General features: G+C 39.8%; 1 protein-coding gene across 6 annotated transcripts in view; it reads right to left on the reverse strand.

The window, feature by feature from the left end:
- Positions 1-4,137: 4,137 nt before the first annotated feature.
- Positions 4,138-23,522, reverse strand: part of ALG8 (ALG8 alpha-1,3-glucosyltransferase) — a 29,730-nt gene continuing 10,345 nt past the window's right edge. For 2 of the 6 annotated variants that reach the window (XM_025928435.2, XM_086678404.1), the window contains exons 4-13: positions 21,809-21,918; positions 19,554-19,621; positions 17,173-17,299; positions 16,812-16,915; positions 15,994-16,114; positions 12,736-12,875; positions 11,018-11,157; positions 9,607-9,704; positions 9,219-9,291; positions 6,610-7,246 (exon numbers count right to left, since the gene is read on the reverse strand). In XM_025928435.2, coding sequence (XP_025784220.1) covers positions 7,015-7,246; positions 9,219-9,291; positions 9,607-9,704; positions 11,018-11,157; positions 12,736-12,875; positions 15,994-16,114; positions 16,812-16,915; positions 17,173-17,299; positions 19,554-19,621; positions 21,809-21,918 — 1,213 coding nt within the window. In that variant the 3' untranslated portion in view covers positions 6,610-7,014. Of the gene's footprint in view, positions 4,410-6,609; positions 7,247-9,218; positions 9,292-9,606; positions 9,705-11,017; positions 11,158-12,735; positions 12,876-15,993; positions 16,115-16,811; positions 16,916-17,172; positions 17,300-18,416; positions 18,533-19,553; positions 19,622-21,808; positions 21,919-23,522 lie in introns of those variants that run through there. The other 4 variants (XM_086678403.1, XM_086678406.1, XM_086678405.1 and 1 more) reach the window with 4 other exon arrangements.

Here is a 23,522-nt window from a genome sequence, read left to right on the forward strand (position 1 = left end):
GACTGATCCAATTTCCATTTCCATCCACAATATGTGTGAAAGTAGCAATGTTTTCTATTGTGACACTAATTTTTGCCAATCTGATGTTGAAAAATGGGAGCTCAATGTTGTTTTAATTTGCATTTCCCTATTATCCAATGAAAATAGTTATTTTCCATTTGAGTTTCCTTCTGTTTCGTTGCTTGTTCATATAATTTGCTTATTTTCTTTAGAGTTGTCTTTCTTTTTTATTAAGATTTTATTTTTAAGGACTCTCTGCATCCAACATGGGGCTTGAACTCACAACCTGAGATCAAGAGCCACAGTCTCCACCAACTGAGCCAGCCAGGCACCCCTAGGATTGTCTTCTTTTTTTTTTTTTTTTAAGTTTATTTGTTTATTTTTGAGAGAATGGGAGAGAGAGAGAGAGAGAGACTGAGAAAGAGAGAGAATAAGTGGGGGAGGGGCAGAGGGCGAGAGAATCTCAAGCAGACTCCATGCTGCCAGTATAGAGCCTGATGCAGGGCTCGATTTCACGAACTGTGAGATCATGACCTGAGCTGAAATGAAGAGTGGGACATTTAATGGACTGAGTCACCCAGATGTCCCCTGGAGTTGTCTTTTTAAAAATGATTTGTAGAAACTTCTTGTGTGAGGTAATATGAATCCTTTCCTATATATGTTATAAAATACCCTTCCTTAATCTGTTGTTTGTCTTGTAACTTTGTTTATAAGGCTAGAAGTTAAAAATCTGATATAGGGGCGCCTGGGTGGCGCAGTCGGTTAAGCGTCCGACTTCAGCCAGGTCATGATCTCGCGGTCCGGGAGTTCGAGCCCCGCGTCGGGCTCTGGGCTGATGGCTCAGAGCCTGGAGCCTGTTTCCGATTCTGTGTCTCCCTCTCTCTCTGCCCCTCCCCCGTTCATGCTCTGTCTCTCTCTGTCCCAAAAAGTAAATAAATGTTGAAAAAAAAAATTAAAAAAAAAAAAAATCTGATATAGTAGGGGTGCCTGGGTGGCTCAGTCGATTAAGCATCCAAATTCAGCTTGGGTCATGATCTCGCAGTTTGTGAGTTAGAGCCCTGCATCGGGCTCTGTGCTGACAGCTCAGACCCTGGAGGCTGCTTTGGATTCTGTGTGTGTGTCTCTCTCTGCGGGCCCCACCCTGCCCCCCGCCTTGCTCACACTCTGACTCTCTCAAAAATTAATAAACTTAAAAAATTTTTTTTAAATAAAAAAATTTCTGATATAGTAAAATTTGTCAATCTAATCTTTTTTTTTTAATAATCTTTTTCCTTAAAATTTTTTTAAATGTTTATTTATTTTTTTGAGAGAGAGAGAGACAGAGTGCAAGCAGGGGAGGAGCAGAGAGAGGGAGACACAGAATCCAAAGCAGGCTACAGGCTCCAAGCTGTCAGCATGGAGCCCGATGTGGGGCTCGAACTCACTGAGATCATGACCTGAGCCGAAGTCGGACGCTTAACCTACTGAGCCACCCAGATGCCCCTAATATTCGACCAATTTTTAAATGCACATAGCTTTCAACCCAGAAACCACTTCTAGAAATTTAATCCTATAACATGTGCAATCCTAGCGCATGTGCAGAATAAAGTATACTGGAAACAAAGGTCCATTGAGAGGAAACTTGTTAAATAAATTATGGTCCATCTATACAATGGATACCTTAATGGACAGACTTGAAAATGGCCCCCAATTATCTCTTCCTGCTGGTACTCAAGCCCAGTGTAATCCCCTCCCCTTTAGTGTAGGTGGGACATGTGGACTTCCTTCTAATATACAGAATGGGGCAAAGGTGGCAAGAGGTCACTTCCATGATTACATCACATAACATACATCTGTCTTGCTAGCAGACTCTCTCCCTTGCTGACTTTGATGAAGTCTGTTGCTCTGTTGTGAGTTACCTTATGGGGAGGCTTACACCGCAAGGAACTGAGGGTAGCCTCTACCCAAAAGTCGGCAAGAAACTGAGGTCATCAGTTCTACAACCCACAAAGAACTGCATTCTGCCAACAACTGTGTGAGCATGAAAACAGATCTGTCCCCAGTCAAACCCTGAGATGAGACCATAGCTCCAAGGTGTCACTGGAGCCTGTGAGAGACCCCAAAGCAGAGAACCAGATAAGCTTGAGCCTGGATTCCTGACCTACAATTTTGAGATAAGAGATGCGCTTTTTCAGCCACAGAGTTTGTTACACAGCAATAGATAACAGATACAGATATTATGCAGCTGTTAAAAAAGCATGATGGAATTTTATATATACCTATAATGGAATGAATTCCAAAATACATTAAGGAAGAAAAAGCAAGGTCATAACAGTGTGTGGAATGGTATCGTTTGTGTGTTTATAAACATACAGATATGTCTGGTGTCTCTGCAATGATATAAGATATTGATGGCAATGGTTGCCCTGTTGGTAGGGGAACTGGGTGGCTGGGGACTTTTTGAATTTTGCTCCATGTACATGAAAATCAATTCAGAAATTTTTTTTTTTAATTTTTTTTTCAACGTTTATTTATTTTTGGGACAGAGAGAGACAGAGCATGAACGGGGGAGGGGCAGAAAGAGAGGGAGACACAGAATTGGAAACAGGCTCCAGGCTCTGAGCCATCAGCCCAGAGCCCAACGCGGGGCTCGAACTCACGGACCGCGAGATCGTGACCTGGCTGAAGTCGGGCGCTTAACCGACTGCGCCACCCAGGCGCCCCAATTCAGAAATTTTTAAACCCTTTTGTTCTCATTGTACTCAAAATAAAATTAATTTCTTTACAATGGCCTAAAAGACCCTGCATGACTTGGGCCTTGCCTACTTCTCCAACTTCAGCTTATGCCACTCTTTCTGGCTTTCAGGACTCTCCAGTCACTAGAATATAAACTCCTTGAAGGCAGGAATATGTCTCTGTTTACCTTTTGATCTCTAGCACCTAGCATAGTACAAAATACTCAGTAGGAATTCAGTGAATATGTTTTTTGTAATTTTTTAAAGTTTATTTTTATTTTGAGAGACAGAGAAAGAGCGAGCGCGAGAGAGAACACAAGCATTCACATGCATGGGGGAGAAGCAGAGAGAGAGGGAGAGAGAATCCCAAGCAGGCTCCTCACTGTCCACCTAGAGCCCAACACAGGACTCAATCTCACCAACCGTGAGATCATGATCTGAGCCGAAATTAAGAGTTGAACACTTAACTGACTAAGCCACCCAGGTGCTCCTGTGAATTTTTTTTTAAAGGAATAATAAATGAATTTGATTTCCAAAGTTTTAGGAAGGGTAAAAGAGGTAATGCCTAGAAGGGTACTTGGCACTCAACAAAAGAGGACACAATATGGGATTTTCCTTTTGTATATCACTTGAAAGGCTGTCATAAATGGGAATAGGACCTCATTATGTACTCCTCCAGAGACTAGTAAAAGTCAGAGGAAGAAAAATATTAATTCAGCATTAAATGCCCTAAGGAATATGGGAGGGGTTGTTTTATGACGTGGTGAACACTTCCACACTGACTATTTATTGTCAAGAAAACTGTTAAAAATGTGCCAAGTAATCATCTGAGAGCCTTTCTAGGATTCTAGAGTTCTGCCATAGGTATATTTCAGGTCCTGTCCTTTTCATAGGAAATAGGCATATTGTTTTTTGTTTTAAATATTTTTTATAGTTTATTTATTTTGAGAGAGTGAGCACGAGTGGGGGAGGGGCAGAGAGAGAGGGAGAGAGAGAGAGAATCTCAAACAGGCTCCACACTGTTAGAATGGAGCCTAATGTGGGGCTCAAACTCATGAACCATGAGATCATGACCTGAGCCAAAGTCAGACACTTAACTGACTGAGCCACCCAGGTGCCCCTATTGTTTTTATTTCTGACTCCTGGGACCAAAACAGAAAAATTGGTACATTTATCGATCTTTCTATTAAACGGGCATGCTGAATATGGGACTTCATTGTGATATACTAACGGCTGTACTGACTCAAGTTTTTGAGGTTTATAGGTTTGCTCTAATCTCAGCTGCCATCAGCACAGTAGTCTGTTTCTTTGGAGCACCAGAAATGAGATAGAGGGGTCAAAAGATTTGCTTTTTACCACAATCACGATGGAAATGTAATTTCATCAAACCACTCAAGAGTAGTTTTTCAAAGGCCATATTTTATTGGAATGCTTTCCTGCTCCATTAGCTGCATAACAGCCACATAGACTGTATGTAGGGGGCAGTTCGCTGACACTGAAGTGCTTCCTTCAGAAAGAGTAGCTTCAGGTGGTGATTAACAAGGACACCACAGCAGTTTCAGGCTGGAAAGGCAGTGCATCTTCCTGGTAGCTCCCTGCTGGTTCCAGCTCTACCCCCCTGCTTGGGTAAAGATACTAGGAGCAAGAGTACCAAGTCCCTCCCATCTTTCTTTTATCTTCTTAAAGCTTGGCACACTGCATATAAATTAAACAGCAGGTAAAAAAAAAAAGAGTTATTTATATACCCTATTTAAATTTTGACGGTAACCTTAGCTTGTTCTTGACTTTACTTAATTCTAGATTTCAAAACATTTTGAACAGCACTTTGGTTTACTTAGGAACTGCTGAAACCTAGAAATTTGTTATTGAAAGCCAGCCACATCTTGCAAAGTTTAAATATATGAATACGAAGTATGGTACTTGGGAGAGTCCTGGGCCATAGGCAGGAGTGTGGGTTCGAGTCTGTGTGGCACCAACAAGATATTCCTGTCTCTGGAGCAGTTTCCCTCCTGGTAACGTAAGAGGTTGCTTTATTTTATTTTTTAAATGTTTGTTTCTTTTGAGAGAGCACAAGCAGGGGAAGGGGCAGAGAGGAGAGAGAAAATCCCAAGCAGGCTCTGCGCTATCAGTGAGGACACTGCCATGGGGCTCAATCAATCCCATGAACCGGGAGACCATGACCTGAGCCAAAATCAAGAGTTGGAGGCTCCACCAACTGAGCTACCAGGTGCCCCTTGAGGTTGAGTTGATTTAAAGAAACTGTATTTGGACTTTGAACTCTTTGTCAAACAAAAATTTATGCAAAGCCCAATATATGAAATAGATTAAAGCATATTTGCTTTGGTGGAAGATGGGACAGGGTCCAGAGCCTCTGAGGCAACTCTCAGGAACATCCCATGCTCTTCGGAACATTCTGGAAATCTCTGCACCACATAGGCTCTTCCAGTTCTGGCATCACAGAACAATCTACAAAGTACGATTAAATTTGGCCTTGTTGATATGCATCCAAATTCAACTTCTAATTTCTTTCTTTTTTTTTTTTTTTTGCTTGCACATCAATTGGCCAAGATGTGAACTACACTGAGTCTCTTGCATTAATGCTGGTATTAGTAAACACTTAGATTTATGGCCTGTGCGGTGTGCTTCATTCATTCAACTGTGCCAAAAACTGGGGCTATTAAGACAAGTGTGGTCTCTGCTCTCAAACTGCTAGTACCTCCTGGGGAAAAAAGATAAACGAATTAATATTAGATGTAGACTCCCCAGCATGGGAGCTCACACATGGTGAGGGTACTCAGTTCTGGGGCATGGGGAGAGAAGGTTGAGGCAGAGGAAAGGATTCTTAAAAATGTCAAGTGATATTTATTGCACATTCATGTGTCAGGCAGCATTCTAAATTTTTTGTAATCATTTTAGAGACAAGGAGATTGAGGCAAAGGATGGCTACATAACCTGGCTGCAGATAAAAAAATGATGGAGGCAGGATTTAAGATCAGGCTGTGTGACTCTGGGGCTCCTATTCTTAATCACTACACCATACTACCTGCATATTCATACATAGGGTAGCAGTTAAGTTTAATTTTGATGAAGTACGTACAATCACATGACAGGGTAGGAAAGTCAGCAGAGAGACAGGAAGTAGAATGGATGAAAGGGAGCAGAGGCACAAAGCAGCATGGCACACTGGCAATTTGCAGTTGTCAGGACAGCTGGAACACGAAGTGCCAAGGGGACTGTGGTGAGGAAAACAGGCTGGAGGGGCTATGCTTCTCTCCCCCTTTGGCAAAATCTCCATCTTTATCTCTGCAATGGACTCAAAAGACGTCTCCAGAAAGTTGAGTGGATTCAAGGGATGGGATAGCTGGATTAGCATCGCAGGATGCCATTGACTTGGACTCTGATCTTCTTAGAGGATAAGGGGTAAATAAAATGTGTGAAAGGTCCTGGTGTTGGCTAGATAAACGTTGGCTGAATTTGAATGTGCAGCAGATATTCGGCAAACTGGGGTCGTGGATAAAAAGTGTGTGTGAAGGACTCTTCTAGAAGGGAGAGGACATGGCCAGGCTACAAAAACCACTTAAGTTTGTTCATATGACGAAAGTTTAAGAAGTGGCAGCCTTATCAAAACTGCAGAGCTTGCTGTTAGAATAAATGAACTGTACAAGATGTCCTTAACTCAGCGCAAGCGTTGATATGCTGACAGGCCAAACCAGTTCATTAAGTATTCACCCCCTGGCTTTGTGAGTATTGTTATTGTATAATTTCAAAAAAAAAAAACAAAACCAACAACAAAAACCACCTCTTGGAACAAGGTGTATAGAATGGGGACAGAACATCACCTGTTTGTGTGCACACGCCAGTAGGCAAATATAGGAGCAGATAATGATCCAGAACATTCTTGTTCAGAAATACAAAACAGCATTTTATTTCTATTTCCCTTAGCACATGATTCTAATTATGCCTTATAGCCTGACAATGGTCATCACAGGCTACAAATAATCATGTTGTTGGTAGACTCCCTGCTTGCTGTGAGCAAGCACAGCAGTCTGAATCATCTCAGATGACTTGAACAGGGCAAGGCGAGATTTGTTTCAAATGTGCTTCATTGCTTAGGGAGCGTAAGTGGTTTCTCACCATGGTGACAATCACGTCGCTAGGCTGGGCAAGGCCAAGTTTAGAAGAATGGTCTTCCAAACAGAACCACTGAAATGAATGGTTCATGCCACCAGCAACTTTCTTCAAGTTCTGATTAATTTCCCATGAAATAATTGCTTGGAAGACATCCAAGCAGTTCCTTTATTCATTGTTTCTTTGTCTTGCTGGAAGGAGGGTCAGACAACACTGAAACATACAGTTTGAACCAAGCATATGTGATGCCGGCTGCACAATACACTGAGGTCAGTAACAAAGGGATAAAGGGGTACTTCAGCTTCCAGGAGGTGAAAGGGAATACAAATTCACAGAAGACTTCCAGAGGCCCCAAGCCAAGGAGGTAGAAAGTTTCCAACCAATTAAAAAGAGGTTTTTCTTTTCTGAACACAAAAGGAGAGAAAAGTCTCATTTTAAACAAGTCATCCTGGTTTAGCAAACATCTCTCAGCTGAAGCTTCCCACCTGCACCGTCCTGATGTGAACGATAGCCAAAGCCATTGTCAAAAGAGTGCATTCAATTTCACATTTAGAAAAAATGGAGAATGATATACCACTGCACTAGCTCAACAATCCAGATTTACCCAACTGTCATCTACCCATGCCGTCGCCTCAGTGAAGCTGCTGAGAGAACCAGCTCTGCATCTGGGGGAGGAAAGGGAGCTGGATGCTGTGACGCTAATGTAAAAAAATGCTACACAATAGGTAATTGATGGTTTTCAAGATGCTTTTGTTTTGGTAAAATAACAAACAACTTGCTATTTAACCATTTTTAAGTATGCCATTCAGTCCCAGTAAGTGTATTGATAGTGTTCTGCTACCAACATCACTATCCACTTTCAAAACATTTTCATCACCCCAACAGAATCTCTGGAAACATCAAGCAATCATCACTCCCTATTCCTCCTCCCGAACGTCTACTCTGTAACCTCTAATTTACTTTTTGTCTCTATGAATTTGCCTATTCTACAGCATTTATATAGTATTTGTCCTTCTGTGTCCGGCTTAGTTCACTTAGCCCATGTTTTCAAGGTTCATCCATGTTGTAGCACACATCAGAACTTCCTTCCTCTTTCTGAGTGATCAGTACTCCACTGTATGTATACACCACCTTTTGTTTAGCCATTCATTTGCTGATGGACACTTGAGCTGTTCCCACCTTTTGGCACAGTGAATAAAGCTGGAATGGACACTGTGTACAAGTATCTGTTTGAGTTCCTCTTTTCAGTTCTTTTGGGTATATACTAACAGTGGAATTGCTGGGTCATATGGTGAGAACTGAGTTGTAATATAATTAAGTATATGAGGCTTATGGACATAATCAGATATGAATCATAAAGGAGCTTTAAAAAATTATATGGATAACATCATATTAAGTTTAGAAGAGAAAAAATTCTACCCATAATTCTATAACAAGAATTTTTACATATATTTATTTAAAAATATTTTTTGAAGTAGGGGCGCCTGGGTGGCTTATTGGGTTGAGCGTCTGACTTCGGCTCAGGTAGTGATCTCACAGCTCATGGGTTTGAGTCCCACGTCAGGCTCTGTGCTGACAGCTCAGGGCCTGAAGTCCGCTTCGGTTTCTGTGTCTCTCTCTCTCTCTCTCTCTCTCTGCCCCTCCCCCGCTGGCACTCACTCTCTCTCTCTCTCTCTCTCTCTCTCAAAAATAAACATTAAAAAAATTTTTTTTAAATATTTTTTGAAGTTTATTTATTTATTTTGAGAGACAGAGAGAGCAAGCAGGGGAGGGGCAGAGAGAGAGGGAGATAGAGAACCCCAAGCAGATTCCGCATGTCAGTGTGGAGCCCAATGTGGGGCTCAAATCCCTGAACCATGAGATCATGACCTGAGCCAAAACCAAGAGTCAGACGCTTAACTGACTGAGCCACCCAGGCGCCCCTACATGTATATTAGCTTTATGCATCTATATTTATGTGGCTTTACTCATAATGCATATTTTACATTCTAATATTAAGTTTTCATATAAGGTTTTAATTTAAGTTAGGTAGTCCCTCCTCAAATAGTCCTTCAGTTAAAGACATGAACTATGTTGTCATGTCAGAGTGATGTGATTATGGGTAATTTGTCCCTAAAAAAATTCTGGCAGCTTTTTGGGCTCAGGTCATGACCTCATGGTTTGTAAGTTCGAACCCCGCATTGGGCTCTCAGCTGTTAGTGTGGAGCCTGCTTCACATCCTCTGTCCTCCTCTCTCTCTGTGTCTCCCCTGCTCGTGCACTCTCTCTCTCAAAAATAAACATTGAAAAAAAATATTTTTTAAAGGCTTAACGGACCATTTAGGAATAAACATTTCACAACAGCAAACATAATTTTAAATGTACTCTTTTGGATTACCTGAATAGAGTCTTCAGTGAGGAAATACTATAGGTGGTAAATAGTAACATGAGTAAGATTTTAGTGGGAAGTTCTGTTAAAAGAAAAAAAAATACAGATGATAATTCGGTTGATCACAGAAAGATATATGATACTCAAGGCAATATAATAAGCACACTGGCACAGCTATATAGTGCTAGCAATGCTTTTTGAGCTTAATGATGCATCTTTGTGACATCTAAAGATACTGAGGATTAGGAACAAATTAGAGGTTTTATTTAAGAGCATGGAGGAGCTCTCTCCTTCCAAGAGACTTTAAGGTCATTTAAATGAGATATATTGATCTCTAGGCCCTGATGAAAAAGGCATGGCAATCAAATCTCTCTCTCTGAAATAAAAAGCTGTTTACCTGGTGCAGTGAAGAGCAGAGGGAAGAGGGAATAATGTCCCGTTGTGGTCAGAATCAGAAAAATTGAAGCATCTCCTGCTTTTCCCACAGAAAGAAGGCTAAAAATAAAAATTCTTATAATAATTCCTTAAAACAACAACTGAAACTTACACTTGCAGCAGACAGCTTGAATAGACAGCATCTATTATTTCTAGCACTGGCTTATGCATAAGCTAACATACTGATCTTTGCTACAAGTCCAATGTAATTGAGAATATTCATTTCGTGGGAAAATTTAAGCAACTGATGGAAGAATGTACCACACTGAATTGGGGAGTATTGAAAAAGAGTCTTGCTTCCCTGAGTAACTGCCTTCCTCACAGAAAGGGACATGGTGGGACTAGGAGCTGCCTAGTGGTGGTAGCCAGGGAGACAGGACTTGGGAGTTTAATTTCCAGACCTGGAGCTCTTCTCTTGGGCAGTGCCCCATGCCTGATGGTGCTTAGTATGAGTTCTAATTAAAGACATTAGAAGTTTTGTTCTATTTCTTAATTTGGAAACTCTACGTTGCTGAATGAATCCAGACAAGCCATATACTGACGTGACAAATTTGCTTAAGCTTCCTTCAGAGCTTAATTTCTCTCAAGATTTAAGAAAAATCTCAAGGGAAAAAAAAGGCTAATTCTAATATCATCTATCAGGATTTAATTATATGCAAAATGGACACTACTGCATTTAATTTTTTTTAATTTTTAATTTTTTAGCATGGTACAGTGAAAAGATCATAGGAACCAGCATCATAACATTCAGGTTTAAGTCCTAACTGTGCTACTTGCTAGCTGTGTGGCTTTGGATAAGTCATTTAGACTCTCTGAGCCCAGTTTCTGTAGATGTTAAGACGGGATGATATCAATTTATCCTAATTACCTTAAAGGTTGCTGTGAGGCTCAAAAGAAAAAAAAAATGCAAAAAGAAAAAAACCCAACCAAACCCCTCTTCTCCCCACCAAAAACCACCTCAACAAGAGTTCTGCAAAATGTGAAGTTCTGTACAAATATTAAATTTTACTCCATAATGGACTCAATCATTACTCTAACAACACTTAACAAGAAACCATGAAATCTTATTTTCGCCAATGAGGTGACACCAACGCCTATGCTTTTCTATACCGTGCTGCCATTCAATATCCAGATCTAACACCTTGTATCATGGTTCTTAATTGCTGTAGTACCCTTAACAAAAAACAGCAGTAACTGTGTGTGCATATTCCCAGGCCCAGCGATCCCAAGTTAAGCATCCCTGTCCTGTCCTAGTATAAATCTATTCCTGTACATCTTTGCCTTTGCCTATCCCACTGAACAGGTCAAATGGAAAACAACAGGCTCATTACGAAATCTGCCAGAAATGCTGGCTGACTGAGTTATGTGCTTACCTCATCGGGAGAACTGCAAGGAGTATGGCTTTTTCATGGACGTGCCACCCAAATAGGAAGGAGCTCAAGGCACAAAGAATTAGACATCGCAGAAAGCCTCTGGGCCCTTGGGGTTTAAACCAAAGACAGAAAACAGAGGGCTAGAAACAACAGGCAAAGATAAAACTTCAGTATCACTCAAAATAGGCTTTACAGAAACATTGTTCAGGCGAATACAATTTATATCATCTCTGCAAACCAGTACATCTTAGACTATTCTCCCTTACACTGGGTTAATTCATCACCATGTGAACACTCCACCAAAAGTTATAAAAAACTACACAGGGGGCGCCTGGATGGCTCAGTCAGTTAAGTGTCTGACTCCTGATTTCAGCTCAGGTCATGTTCTCATGGTTGTGAAATCAAGCCCTGAGTCGGGCTGTGTGCTCACAGCACAGAGACTACTTGGGATTCTCTCTCTCCCTCTGACCCTCCCTGGCTCATGCACACTCCCTCTCAAAAACAAAACAAAACAAAACAACAACAAAAACTAAAAACCTACTCAGAAAACAAGGCTTTTGGAAATACATATTTAACTCATTAATATTAATTCTGTTCAGGGCACCTGGGTGGTTCAGTCACTTGAACGTCTGACTCTTTACTTTGGCTCTGGTCATGATCTTGCAGTTTCATGACTCTGAGCCCTGTGTTGGGGGGGCTCTGTGCATGGAGCCTGCTTAGGATTCTCTGTCTCCTTCTCTCTCTGTCTCTCCCCTGCTCACGGTCTCTCTCAAAATAAATAAATAAACTTAAAAAAAATTAATTCTGTTCATCAGAATTAATAATGAATGACTGATATCAGGTCAAACTACAAAAGTTCAAAAACATTTTGAGGCTAACAATAAACTAGATTTTACCATATTAATAAATACATACCTAGCTTTGTGGGCTGGATTGTAATTTACAATAAAACTAGGACCTTCCATACGCAGCTTATGAGGCTGACGTTTTAGAAAGTTTTAGGCAGTTAGAACATGGGAACAAGCAGGCCAGCAGAGCTTAATTACCCATCAGCACTGCCACTTAATTAAGCGGGGTCAGGTATCTTAATAGGTTTGATCTTTTAGAAACCAAAATTAAAACTGAGTATAATTAAAGTAGAATTGAGTTATTTATACTGAATGCCATTAAAATCATATCATGAAATTGAGAGCATCATGATCACAAACAAAAACAGCTATGAACGAAGCCTCTAACACCATCTGAGTCATGTTAGATTCAATGTTTGACACTCAAAGAGCCACTGTTGACTCTCTTAACTCACTGTCGTCATCAAGACAAAATATCCACGCAGTCCAGGCAACTTTGGATTTTTGACCAGTTAGCCACGGATGAAAACAACAACAGAAACCTGGATGTTCCCACTACACACGTTTTCCTTCTCCACAGTGCAGTCCTTGGCCCTTCCTCTCTAGGCTTTTCTTTTTTTCCCCTCAGATCATGAACAAATGATCTAACAGCCACAGCAAGGATCTCTCTCGCAGAGGTCGTACTAGTAATCTTTCCTTAAGGTGTTCAAAATTACTCTAAGAATTGCTCTGAAATACCTCAGTCTGCAGCAGGATGACAGCTATGGTATTTGTCCTATAGTTGGAAAAACCTGAAAGATGAAATTAACCAGCCACACAAAAGAAAAGCAGAGAAAACTCAAGAAACGAGTACCGTGGGTGAATTCTTACCAATATGGCAATCAGAGTGCAGATGAGGGTGGCCAAGGGAGTCACTGAGGGAAGGACTATGTGTTGGAACTGTTGAACCAAACCACTTGTCATTGAGGCCTTGGGAATTTTGTTGGGATCAAGAAGTTTCAATTCCAAACCTAGAGAATAAGTAGATATTTTGTATTATTTTTATCAATATTTGGTCAACCAACTCCTCGAGAAAAAAAAAATCTACTAAATCTTATTGTTGCTTCAAGGTTGAGCTGTATTAAAACTCAACTCTGTACTATTATTTTATCTACAATGCCTCTGGTCTTGAGATCATATGATGCAAAGCAGCTTTTTGTACTGGAACAGGGAATTCGTGCAGACAGTATGAATATCAATCTGCTCTCTCTCACCTCTAAAATGAAGCAGGCTTCTAAAATGCAAGTCTGACCATGTCACATCCCAGCTTGGAATCCTTCATTGCCTATAAAGTCCATATTCCCAAGCATGGCAAAAACTGTCTTCCATGATCTGGCCCCTTCCTCTCCAATCTCATATCCTCTGCTTGATTAAATGTGGCTTGGCCACAATGAATTGACATAGCACTCTCCACACTTGTCCCCTTAGCTTAGAATGGCCTAATCACTTCTCTAAGTTAACTCCTAATTCACTTCCTCATCTGAGGGAGAAATCTTTTAAATAAAAAAGTAGAGCTGATTTTCTTGTGGGCTAGGTACACACATATGGACCCTGTACATGTCTCTATCTAGTGTTCACCCTACTGCCCTGTATCTGTTTATGCACTCATTTCCTCCACTGTATTGGATTTCTTAAAAGCAGAAACGATGATTAATCCATTTTTATCCCCAGCACGTACGTGTTCAAGGAATACTTATTAGATGACCAAGTCTGAGGATGATGATGCAAATCCCATCCCAAACAAGCTAATAGGACAGCCAAGGACAGTCTGAGCACAGCCTTGTAGTAGACAAGGTCTACTGAAAATCAGTGAAATGTGGGGAGGTGTACACTACCAAATTATTTTGTATTCATTAACCTCTTTCCTTTTCCCTTCAGTCTGATGAGTCTCTCTTAAAGCTACCGCCACTGACCAAGACATCTTTTTTTTTATATATTAAATATAATTTGTTGTCAAATTGGTTTCCATACAACACCCAGTGCTCATCCCAACAGGTGCCCTCCTCAATGCCCATCACCCACTTTCCTCTCTCCCCCACCCCCCATCAACCCTCAGTTTGTTCCCAGGATTTAAGAGTCTGTTATGGTTTGCTTCCTTCTCTCTCTGTAACTTCCCCCCCGCCCCTTTCCCTCCCCCATGGACTTCCGTTAAGTTTCTTAGGATCCACATGAGTGAAAACATGTATCTGTCTTTCTCTGCCTGACTTATTTCACTTAGCATAATACTCTCCAGTTCCATCCACATTGCTACAAATGGCCAGATTTCATTCTTTCTCATTACCAAGTAGTATTCCATTGTATATATTAACCACATCTTCTTTATCCATCAGTTGATGGACATTTAGGCTCTTTCCATAATTTGGCTATTGTTGAAAGTGCTGCTATAAACACTGGGGTACAAGTACCCCTATGCATCAGCACTCCTGTATCCCTTGGGTAAATTCCTAGCAGTGCTATTGCTGGGTCATAGGGTAGATCTATTTTTAATTTTTTGAGGAACCGCCACACTGTTGTCCAGAGCGGCTGCACCAGTTTGCATTCCCACCAACGGTGCAAGAGGGTTCCCGTTTCTCCACATTCTTGCCAGCATCTATAGTCTCCTCATTTGTTCATTTTAGCCACTCTGACTGGCGTGAGGTGATATCTGAGTGTGGTTTTGATTTGTATTTCCCTGATGAGGGGTGACGTTGAACATCTTTTCATGTGCGTGTTGGCTATCTGGATGTCTTCTTTAGAAAAGTGTCTATTCATGACCAAGACATCTTTGAAGAGGCAGATATATAAGATAATGTACAGCCTAGTTTCCTCACTCGGACAAGGAAAGTGGCCCTTATACCTCATACCATGCTGGTTATTTAAGGTTTTTGAATATAAATGTTAAGAAACTCCTTGTAAGAGTCCTTGGACATCAAGGCTGGATTCACAGTGGGTGAGGGATAATACCAAATTATGATTTCCTTTAAGTATGCACCAAAACAGTGACAGCAGCTACTTGTGCCAAGAGCTTTGTAGCCATTACTTTCAGACCCCTGAGGCACAGAGAGATGTATAACTTGTCCAAAGTCACACAAGTGATAGGTGGTAGAATTAAACTCAGATCTGTCTGGCTACAATGCCCCTGCTACTAACAACATAGCATTTTTTTATTATTGCATGTTTCTTACAACATAGTGCATTGGTACAGTTACTTACATTATCCTCTTATACTCACTAGAAGAATCAAGTGACTTGAAGAATGCCACAGAGCCACTCATTTATGCAGGTGGGCCTCCAACCAAATCATCAGACTCTAGATCAGGAATTGGCAAATTCTACCTTGAGGGCCAAATCCCCAGCCTGTGACTAATTTTTGCATAGCCCGAAGCTAGGAAGAGTTTTCATATTTTTCAAGGTGGTAAAACAAACAAAAACACCTTATGTGGTCTGCCAAGCCTAAACTATTTACTATCTGGCCCATTTTTTTTCAGACAAAGCTTACTGACCTTTCTCTTGATCCTCCCCATTTCCCATCAAGCTAGGCTATATTCACAAACTACTGTGAGTTATTCTAGAGTGAATTATTTTCAGTAGAACCATCTTAAGATATACATTATTATTATTATTATTATTATTATTATTATTATTATTATTATTTTATCACAACCCAAACTTAAAAGCCTAGCCTAGGTTTCCCATTTCTTCTCATCTCATGCATGACTATCATTTTCCTTACTGATAGAACACCTAGAGTCACAGCTTACACAGTCTTCTTTCCTTATGCACACATTTAAGTTTAAAAGCAGAGTTAACTGCTGAATAACATTTTACTCAAGGCAAAAATTACTTTTTAAAAATGTCTAAATATTGTATTTTTTTTTCCAAAGCAAAGGATCAACCTCATTGCTACAAATGGTTTTTATAAGGAACACAGCCTGTCTACTACACTGAAACCTTAGTCCCTAGAACTGCTCCCCTGTTTATTCTGAAAGCTGAAACACAAGGCCAGACAACAAACAGTTCAGCCACATTCAAAACACAAAGCAGGATTTTCCATTTCTCAGTATGACTTGTCCAAATCCATCGTCTAAGTAAGAAGGCTGGCTACTATACCGATGATGGAGAGCACTTTGTCCAAAGCATTGTACAAAGCCCAGAAGTTTGGAGCCCAATATGCATGGCAGAGGCCCCTCTTGAAAGGGAAGAGTCGGGACAAGACTTGAGGCAGTTGGTTCTGTAGAAAAGAGATTAAACAGTGACCGATCTTTTCCAAATGCAAAAAGAGAACTAAAGAACCATCTGTGACATAGCGTGTAGAAAGTTCTAGTCCTTGTTCCCTCAAGTAGTTGTGTGATCCTGAGCAGTTCACAGAACCTCCTCGTGTCTAACCTACTCATCTGTTGAGTGGGACAAGATATGCTGAATACCAGTCCAGTACTGCTATGAGATAATTATAATAAGGGAAGAATTTACGAGCTGCAAAGGAGGAGACCCCAGGGTGAGGGAAAAAGGGGAAAACGAAAAATATTCATCGAACATCTATAATATTCTAGGCACTTTGAATGTTGTCAGTGAATGACTATGCAACACCATTAGTATTGATTTTGGAGTTACAAATAAATTATCACAAGTAAGAAAATGAGCAAATAAGGAAATCTGCGAACAATGATCATCAATTCTGTGTGTAAGTGTGTGTGTCTATGTGTGTGAAAGACATATAGTTAAACATGTAAATACACAGATATGTATCTGAATATGAACCAAAATGTCTGAAAGAACACCATTCTGTCTTTGGGGAGTCATACTGGGGAAGAATCAGAAAAAAGTAGATTTGCTTCTTTTATACATTCTTTGTTTTATTATTTTTTTCTAAACAACAGCAGCAACAACAAAAAACATGTATTACTTAATTTAAAAAATAAAAGACTTACCAAGGCTAGGAAGGGACCCAGTGAAAGAGCAGAAACTAAAAAAACAATCAGTCCTAGAGAAATAACACGGACAAAGCTGAAACTGTTCCATCGGATGGATCCATCTACAGAAAAGGAACATTACCGTTACCAGGAGCATGGAAAACCATAACTTATACAATGTGCTAAAACCAGAAGTATCCCCTGATAGCACACCAACCTTCATGATGTGACAAGAGCACAGAAAAGTCAGAATGGTCAAGGGTTTATAGGATGAATAAACGAGAGATATCTGTTGTGCCTCATAAAATCCTCTCATGAAGCAAGCTACTGAATCAAGGAAAAAGAAAATAAAGGTTTTGTTATTGTCACTAAAACTTGCCTGGTTTATTTGCAGTGAAACAGTAAGACCGTAGCAGGTATACACCATAAGCCGGGGCTACATAGAGGTAGATGTGCTTGAAGTGTAGAAGAACAGCAAAGAGAAATGCTCCTTCCATATGCCTTTTCTAGGGGATTTAAAAGGGAAATATCACTTTAAAATTCAGGGTAAACTAAATGTAGTAATGTAGTATCCTGGTTGGATCCTGGAACAGAAAAATAACATTATTGGAAAAACTGGTGAAATCTGAGTGCAGCACCAATGTTGATTTTTTAGTCTCTTTTTAAGTTTTAATTTTAATTCCAGTTAGTTAACCATACAGTGTTATGCTGGTTTTAGGTGTACAATAGTGCTTTTTAGTCTTGTTGAAAGAATGAACTATGAAAGTGTCATAGTTATGTAAGACGGTGACATGAGGGGAAAATGGGGTGAGGGGCACAGGGACTCTCTGTACTATCTTTGTTAACTTTTCTATAAACCTAGGGCTATTTTTAAAAATTAAGTTTATTAAAAAATAAAAAAACCCTGGAGACTGGTTGCATAACAATGTGAATATACTTAAAACAATACTAGCCTGTACACTAAAAAAATGGTTGATAGTTAATTTTATGTGTATTTCAACACAATTTAAAAAATACATATTTTAAAATCTATATTCTGACATGCTTAATGAATGAAATCATCTGGGATATGTTTCAAAATAATCTTGTGTGTGTTTGTGTGTAGATCACTGTGCTATTCTTATTTTCTCTACATTTGTATATGATTTAAATTTGCTATAATAAAAAGGTTTTAAATTTCAGGCAAATATTCTACATGCAATATAAGGAGAAAACAGGCAAATGATTCTAGTTAGTTTTTATACTGAGCCTAGTTCATTACTGCAACAAATATTTATTTAATACTAAGCTTGATGCTAAGGTACAGGACACATTATCATAAAAACACACCCCAATGCTCCTTAAACATCTGAAGCCCAGAGAATTCAATCACCCTCATCTCCTGGACCTGGGGATGAGAGTATGAAAGAATACATATGATGTTATGCTACCAAAGAGCCACCTAAATCTGGTGTTAGAGATCAGGTAACATATAGTACTATCAGGCTGAAGGCACCGAGTACAGTACTTGATCCTAACAAACTACCTACAAGAACTAAAGGTATTCTGATTTAAAACAAATAAACAACAACAACAAAAAATCCCCAAGTTGACTATAACTAAATAAATCTGAATTCTACCTACCTCACAGGAATTTGGGGATCAAATGAGATAATGTTCCTGTGGTTCAGCAAGGAAGCTGCCAAAGGGGCCATGAAAGGCCAGGTTCCTTCTCTCACTGTCTCATCAGGGTGTGCTCTAGAATAGATGAGTGAGGAATGATCAGGAAAAATAATGGGTTGTTTCCAGATCTCTGATCACCGCTTTTTCAACTTAAGATTCAGAGAAGGTCTAGCTAAACTTTATTTAACAATCATTCACTGAATGCCAATTATGCTCTAAGTGCTACATGGCTTTTTATGGTTAAAAGACAAAAACTTATCCAGACATTTATAGTTGACAAAGAATTTTAAAGCAGATTATCAAATTTGATCTTTCCAAAGTCCCTGTGAGGTAGGGGGCCCCCATGTTACAAATAAGAATGTAATAAGAGGTACATTTCATTTTATGGATGCAAAAACTGTGGCTGAGGGGGTTAAATGACTTACTTTCGGGTAATGGTTCCCAAATCTGACTGTGAATCAAAATTCCCTATAAATTCCTAAACGCCAGTGCTAAAGATTCTTATCCAGCATACAGAGAGGTGACCCCAAAATATGAACTTCTGATTTCTTCCTCTATAAAGAGGAGGAAAATAATGACAATAATTTCATAGAATAGTTGTGAGGTTTACTCAATAAGATATTATATATGATGTACCTAACCCAAAGTAGCCAATGCATTTGTGTGAGCCCTGTCTGAGTCATACAGTTCATTAGGGTCAGTCAGGATTTCAACTCAAATCTTCTGATTCCAAATCCCATACTTTCCATTACACTATGCTATATACTTCTGACGACGAAACCCCACCATCAGTTATTATATTGTAAAAACTGGAGACTTCATTCCTAGGTAAATGATTCCAGCCAAATACAGCAACACAAGTTTATTTCAGGTCTGCCACCCTCTAACAAGTTTCTAGAGTCTATTCGCAAAAGGAAGAAAATTATTGTCAAAAGAGAAGATGGGATTTATGAGAAGTATGCAATAAAATTATCTATAGTGCTTGACAATTCAAAACAGTTCATCAAATAAGTCTACCCATCACCAACTTATTGTTGCCTTTCAAAGCTCAAAGTCAGACTTAAGGGCAAAAATCTAATCAGCCTATTTTGTATTTACCTGAAATAATCGTGCAATGGAGAGTAGCATTAATCCAAATAAAAAACCATTGTACTGGAAATGAATATCTGGACTTAGATTAAGGAAAGACAACAGAGGATACCAAATTTAAGTTGAATTGTGCCAGCAGATTGAATATAAAAATGCAAATGCTTTCCTAATAGGTAAACTAAAGACAAAAATATTCCTCCAGTTTGAACTTCTCATAAATGTGTTTTCTATAAACAGAGTCAAACCTTAGACAAACTCTAATTAAAATGTATATAGTGCCTGGGAATGCAAGCTGGTGCAGCCACTCTGGAAAGCAGTATGGAGGTTCCTCAAAAAACTAAAAATAGGGGCGCCTGGGTGGCGCAGTCGGTTAAGCGTCCGACTTCAGCCAGGTCACGATCTCGCGGTCCGTGAGTTCAAGCCCCGCGTCAGGCTCTGGGCTGATGGCTCAGAGCCTGGAGCCTGTTTCCGATTCTGTGTCTCCCTCTCTCTCTGCCCCTCCCCCGTTCATGCTCTGTCTCTCTCTGTCCCAAAAAAATAAATAAACGTTGAAAAAAAAAAATTAAAAAAAAAAAAAAAACTAAAAATAGAATTACCCTACGACCCAGCAATTGCACTACTAGGCATTTATCCACGGGATACAGGTGTGCTGTTTTGAAGGGACACATGCACCCCCATGTTTATGGCAGCACTATCAACAATAGCCAAAGTATGGAAAGAGCCCAAATGTCCATCGATGGATGAATGGATAAAGAAGATGTGGTATATATATACAATGGAGTGTTACTCTTTTCAAAAAGAATGAAATCTTGCTATTTGCAACTACATGGATGGAACTGGAGGGTATTATGTTAAGTGAAATTAGAGAAAGACAAAAATCATATGACTTCACTCATATGAGGACTTTAAGAGACAAAGCAGATAAACATAAGGAAAGGGAAGCAAAATAATATAAAAACAGGGAGGGGGACAAAACAGAAGAGACTCATAAATATGGAGAACAAACTGAGGGTTACGGGAGGGGGGATGGGCTAAATGGGTAAGGGGCACTAAGGAATCTACTCCTGAAATCATTGTTGCACTATATGCTAACTAATTTGGATGTAAATTTTAAAAAATAAAAAATAAAATAAAATAAATGTATATAGTGCCAAGTATTATATAGGGGATAAAAAAATTATGTTTAAGAAGAAAACCAGGAAACTTTCCCATGTTTTTTCTATCTTAAAGACCCAGCAGGGGCGCCTGGGTGGCGCAGTCGGTTAAGCGTCCGACTTCAGCCAGGTCACGATCTCGCGGTCCGTGAGTTCGAGCCCCGCGTCGGGCTCTGGGCTGATGGCTCAGAGTCTGGAGCCTGTTTCTGATTCTGTGTCTCCCTCTCTCTCTGCCCCTCCCCCGTTCATGCTCTGTCTCTCTCTGTCCCAAAAATAAATAAAAACGTTGAGAAAATAAATAAATAAATAAATAAATAAAAGACACAGCAGCTACAGGACAGGGAATTTTCTGGTTTTGTTTTTTAAATTAGGGATGAGAAAGGAAGGGACCTAACAGCTACTGAAGGCCACTGGCATGCAGCACCCCCTCGTTTATAGTATATATACACAATCCTAGTAAGCCTCACGACGAACCTGTGAGGACATCAGAGCTCAGAGCCATTAATCTACACACGGCCTAAAGCTACTGCAATGCCATAGCTAAGAGCTGAGTCCAGGTCAGACTTGAACCAAAGTGCGGGTGTTTTCCTCACACATGGCTACCTTTATGAAAACTGTAAAATATTAGGCTCCTGTCGTTAAGATTTTAGTTTCATTCGTATCTTCTGGATTTAAGAACTTTGCCTGTTAATATGTGGTAATCTAAGGTGGTAGAAGAGCATGAAGGTCTGCCTGGTCCCATATGTAACACTGAGACAGGCCCTTTCCTAGAAAAGGTATTTAGAATAATGTGTTCTAAAACTATGTAAGATATATGTATCTGATGGATCTAAAGACAGTTAACAAATCCCAGTATAGTGCTTTACTGATGGTTTAACTGGTTCTTGAATATCACCACTAGCTTTTCAGAAACAAAGTGCTCTAAAAATCAGTGTTTGGTACAGTTGGGAGAACCCATAGAAACCACAGTTTTGGGAACCCACGGACCCACCCCACACCCATTTTCAAAAGCAGCTCACATTTCAGAATTACCACCGAAGAAATAATTAATCTCATACTTAGTATATATCAGAGTAAGTAAGGGAATAGTGCAGAAAATGTCAAGGATACGGTCCACGATTAACAACCCGAAGTTCCACAGCAGTAACACTGATAGAATAAACTTTGGCTTCTCTGTAAGTTCTTTACCTGCTTTTTTCCCATCAATGCATTTACAGCACCTACAGTGGAACACCAGGAAGGAAGCAGAAAGAGCTTTTATCTTCATTAGAACATCACTATACCACTACAGAGTACACTCTGATACACTCAGACATATTTTAGTAGCTATTCCTGATAAACTGTCCATGCTGTTCCTGACTGCTTAAAAAGGTGACAGCAGAAACAAAGACCTCAGGGTCAGTTCCGTGTCTCTTTCTCAGCTCTGCTGATGTGAAACAGTCTTCATTTAGTAAAATGAAAAAAAAACAAACAGCCACCATAAACTCAAAGGGAAGGATTTTGAAAGTTGAGAGGGCACACACTATTTAGTCCTGAAGTGTAAAAAATGCAGACCATACCTGAAACTAATATAACAGTGTAACATTGTATATCAAGTATAATAAAAAAATGCAGACCCGAATAATATGGTACTCTAAATTATATATCATAGCAGCCAAATTAAAAATAGAGCCACGAGGAGCACCTGGATGGCTCAGTTGGTTAAGCGTCCGACTCTTGATTTTGGCTCAAGTCATGGTTTGTGGGTTCGAGCCCTCCATTGGGCTATGCCCTGACAGCACAGAGCCTGCTTGGGATTTAATCCCTCCCTCTCTCTCTACTGCTCCCCTACTTACTCTCTCTCTCTCAAAAATAAATAAATAAACATTTGAAAAAAAATAGAATGGGGTGCCTCAGTGGCTCAGTTGATTAAGCTCCAACTTTGGCTCAGGTCATGATCTCACGGTTCGTGAGTTTGAGCCCCATGTTGGGCTCTGTGCTGACAGCTCAGAGCCTGGAGACTGCTTCAGATTCTATGTCTCCCTATCTCTCTGACCCTCCCCCGCTCATGCTCTGTTTCTCTCTCTCAAAAGTGAACATTAAAAATAAATAAATAAATCCTATCAGATCTAACATCCCCTAAAAAAAAAAAAAAAAGAGCCACGAACTCATAGCTCCTGATTGTCCAAATAATTTTATTTATTTTATTTATTTATTTTTTTAATAAATTTTTTTTTTCAACGTTTATTCATTTTTGGGACAGAGAGAGACAGAGCATGAACGGGGGAGGGGCAGAGAGAGAGGGAGACACAGAATCGGAAACAGGCTCCAGGCTCTGAGCCATGACGCGGGGCTCGAACTCACGGACCGCGAGATCGTGACCTGGCTGAAGTCGGACGCTTAACCGACTGCGCCACCCAGGCGCCCCGATTGTCCAAATAATTTTAAAAACATTTATTAAAAATGTGTATCATTTAAAGGTCAAGATCTATTATTAAATGACAATAGCAAATGAAAAAAATTATGATCCTATTTTTATTTTATAAAAATTATATTCAGACATAGAAGAGAGAATGAAATAATATATAGCAAAATGGTGATGGTGATAGCTGTAAGTGGAGGAGTATAGGTCACTTCTACTTTGTGTACATGTGTGGTTTTCTGTTTTCCAAAATTTTGACAATGATGTATAATCCCAGAAAAAGGATTTTAAAAAATACGTCTGAGTATCGGCAAATCGCAAAAACAGAAATCTAAGCCCCAAAAAAGAAACAGACAATAAAGATGCAATTAAAGAGGGGTTAGCAAAAGGTGTTCTGCTTTTCCTGCATGGAGCCCATTTCCT

The sequence above is a fragment of the Puma concolor genome, chromosome D1, assembly GCF_028749965.1.
Source record: "Puma concolor isolate L17-30 chromosome D1, mPumCon1.1.hap2, whole genome shotgun sequence".
In the NCBI taxonomy this organism is placed as follows: Eukaryota; Metazoa; Chordata; class Mammalia; order Carnivora; family Felidae; genus Puma; species Puma concolor.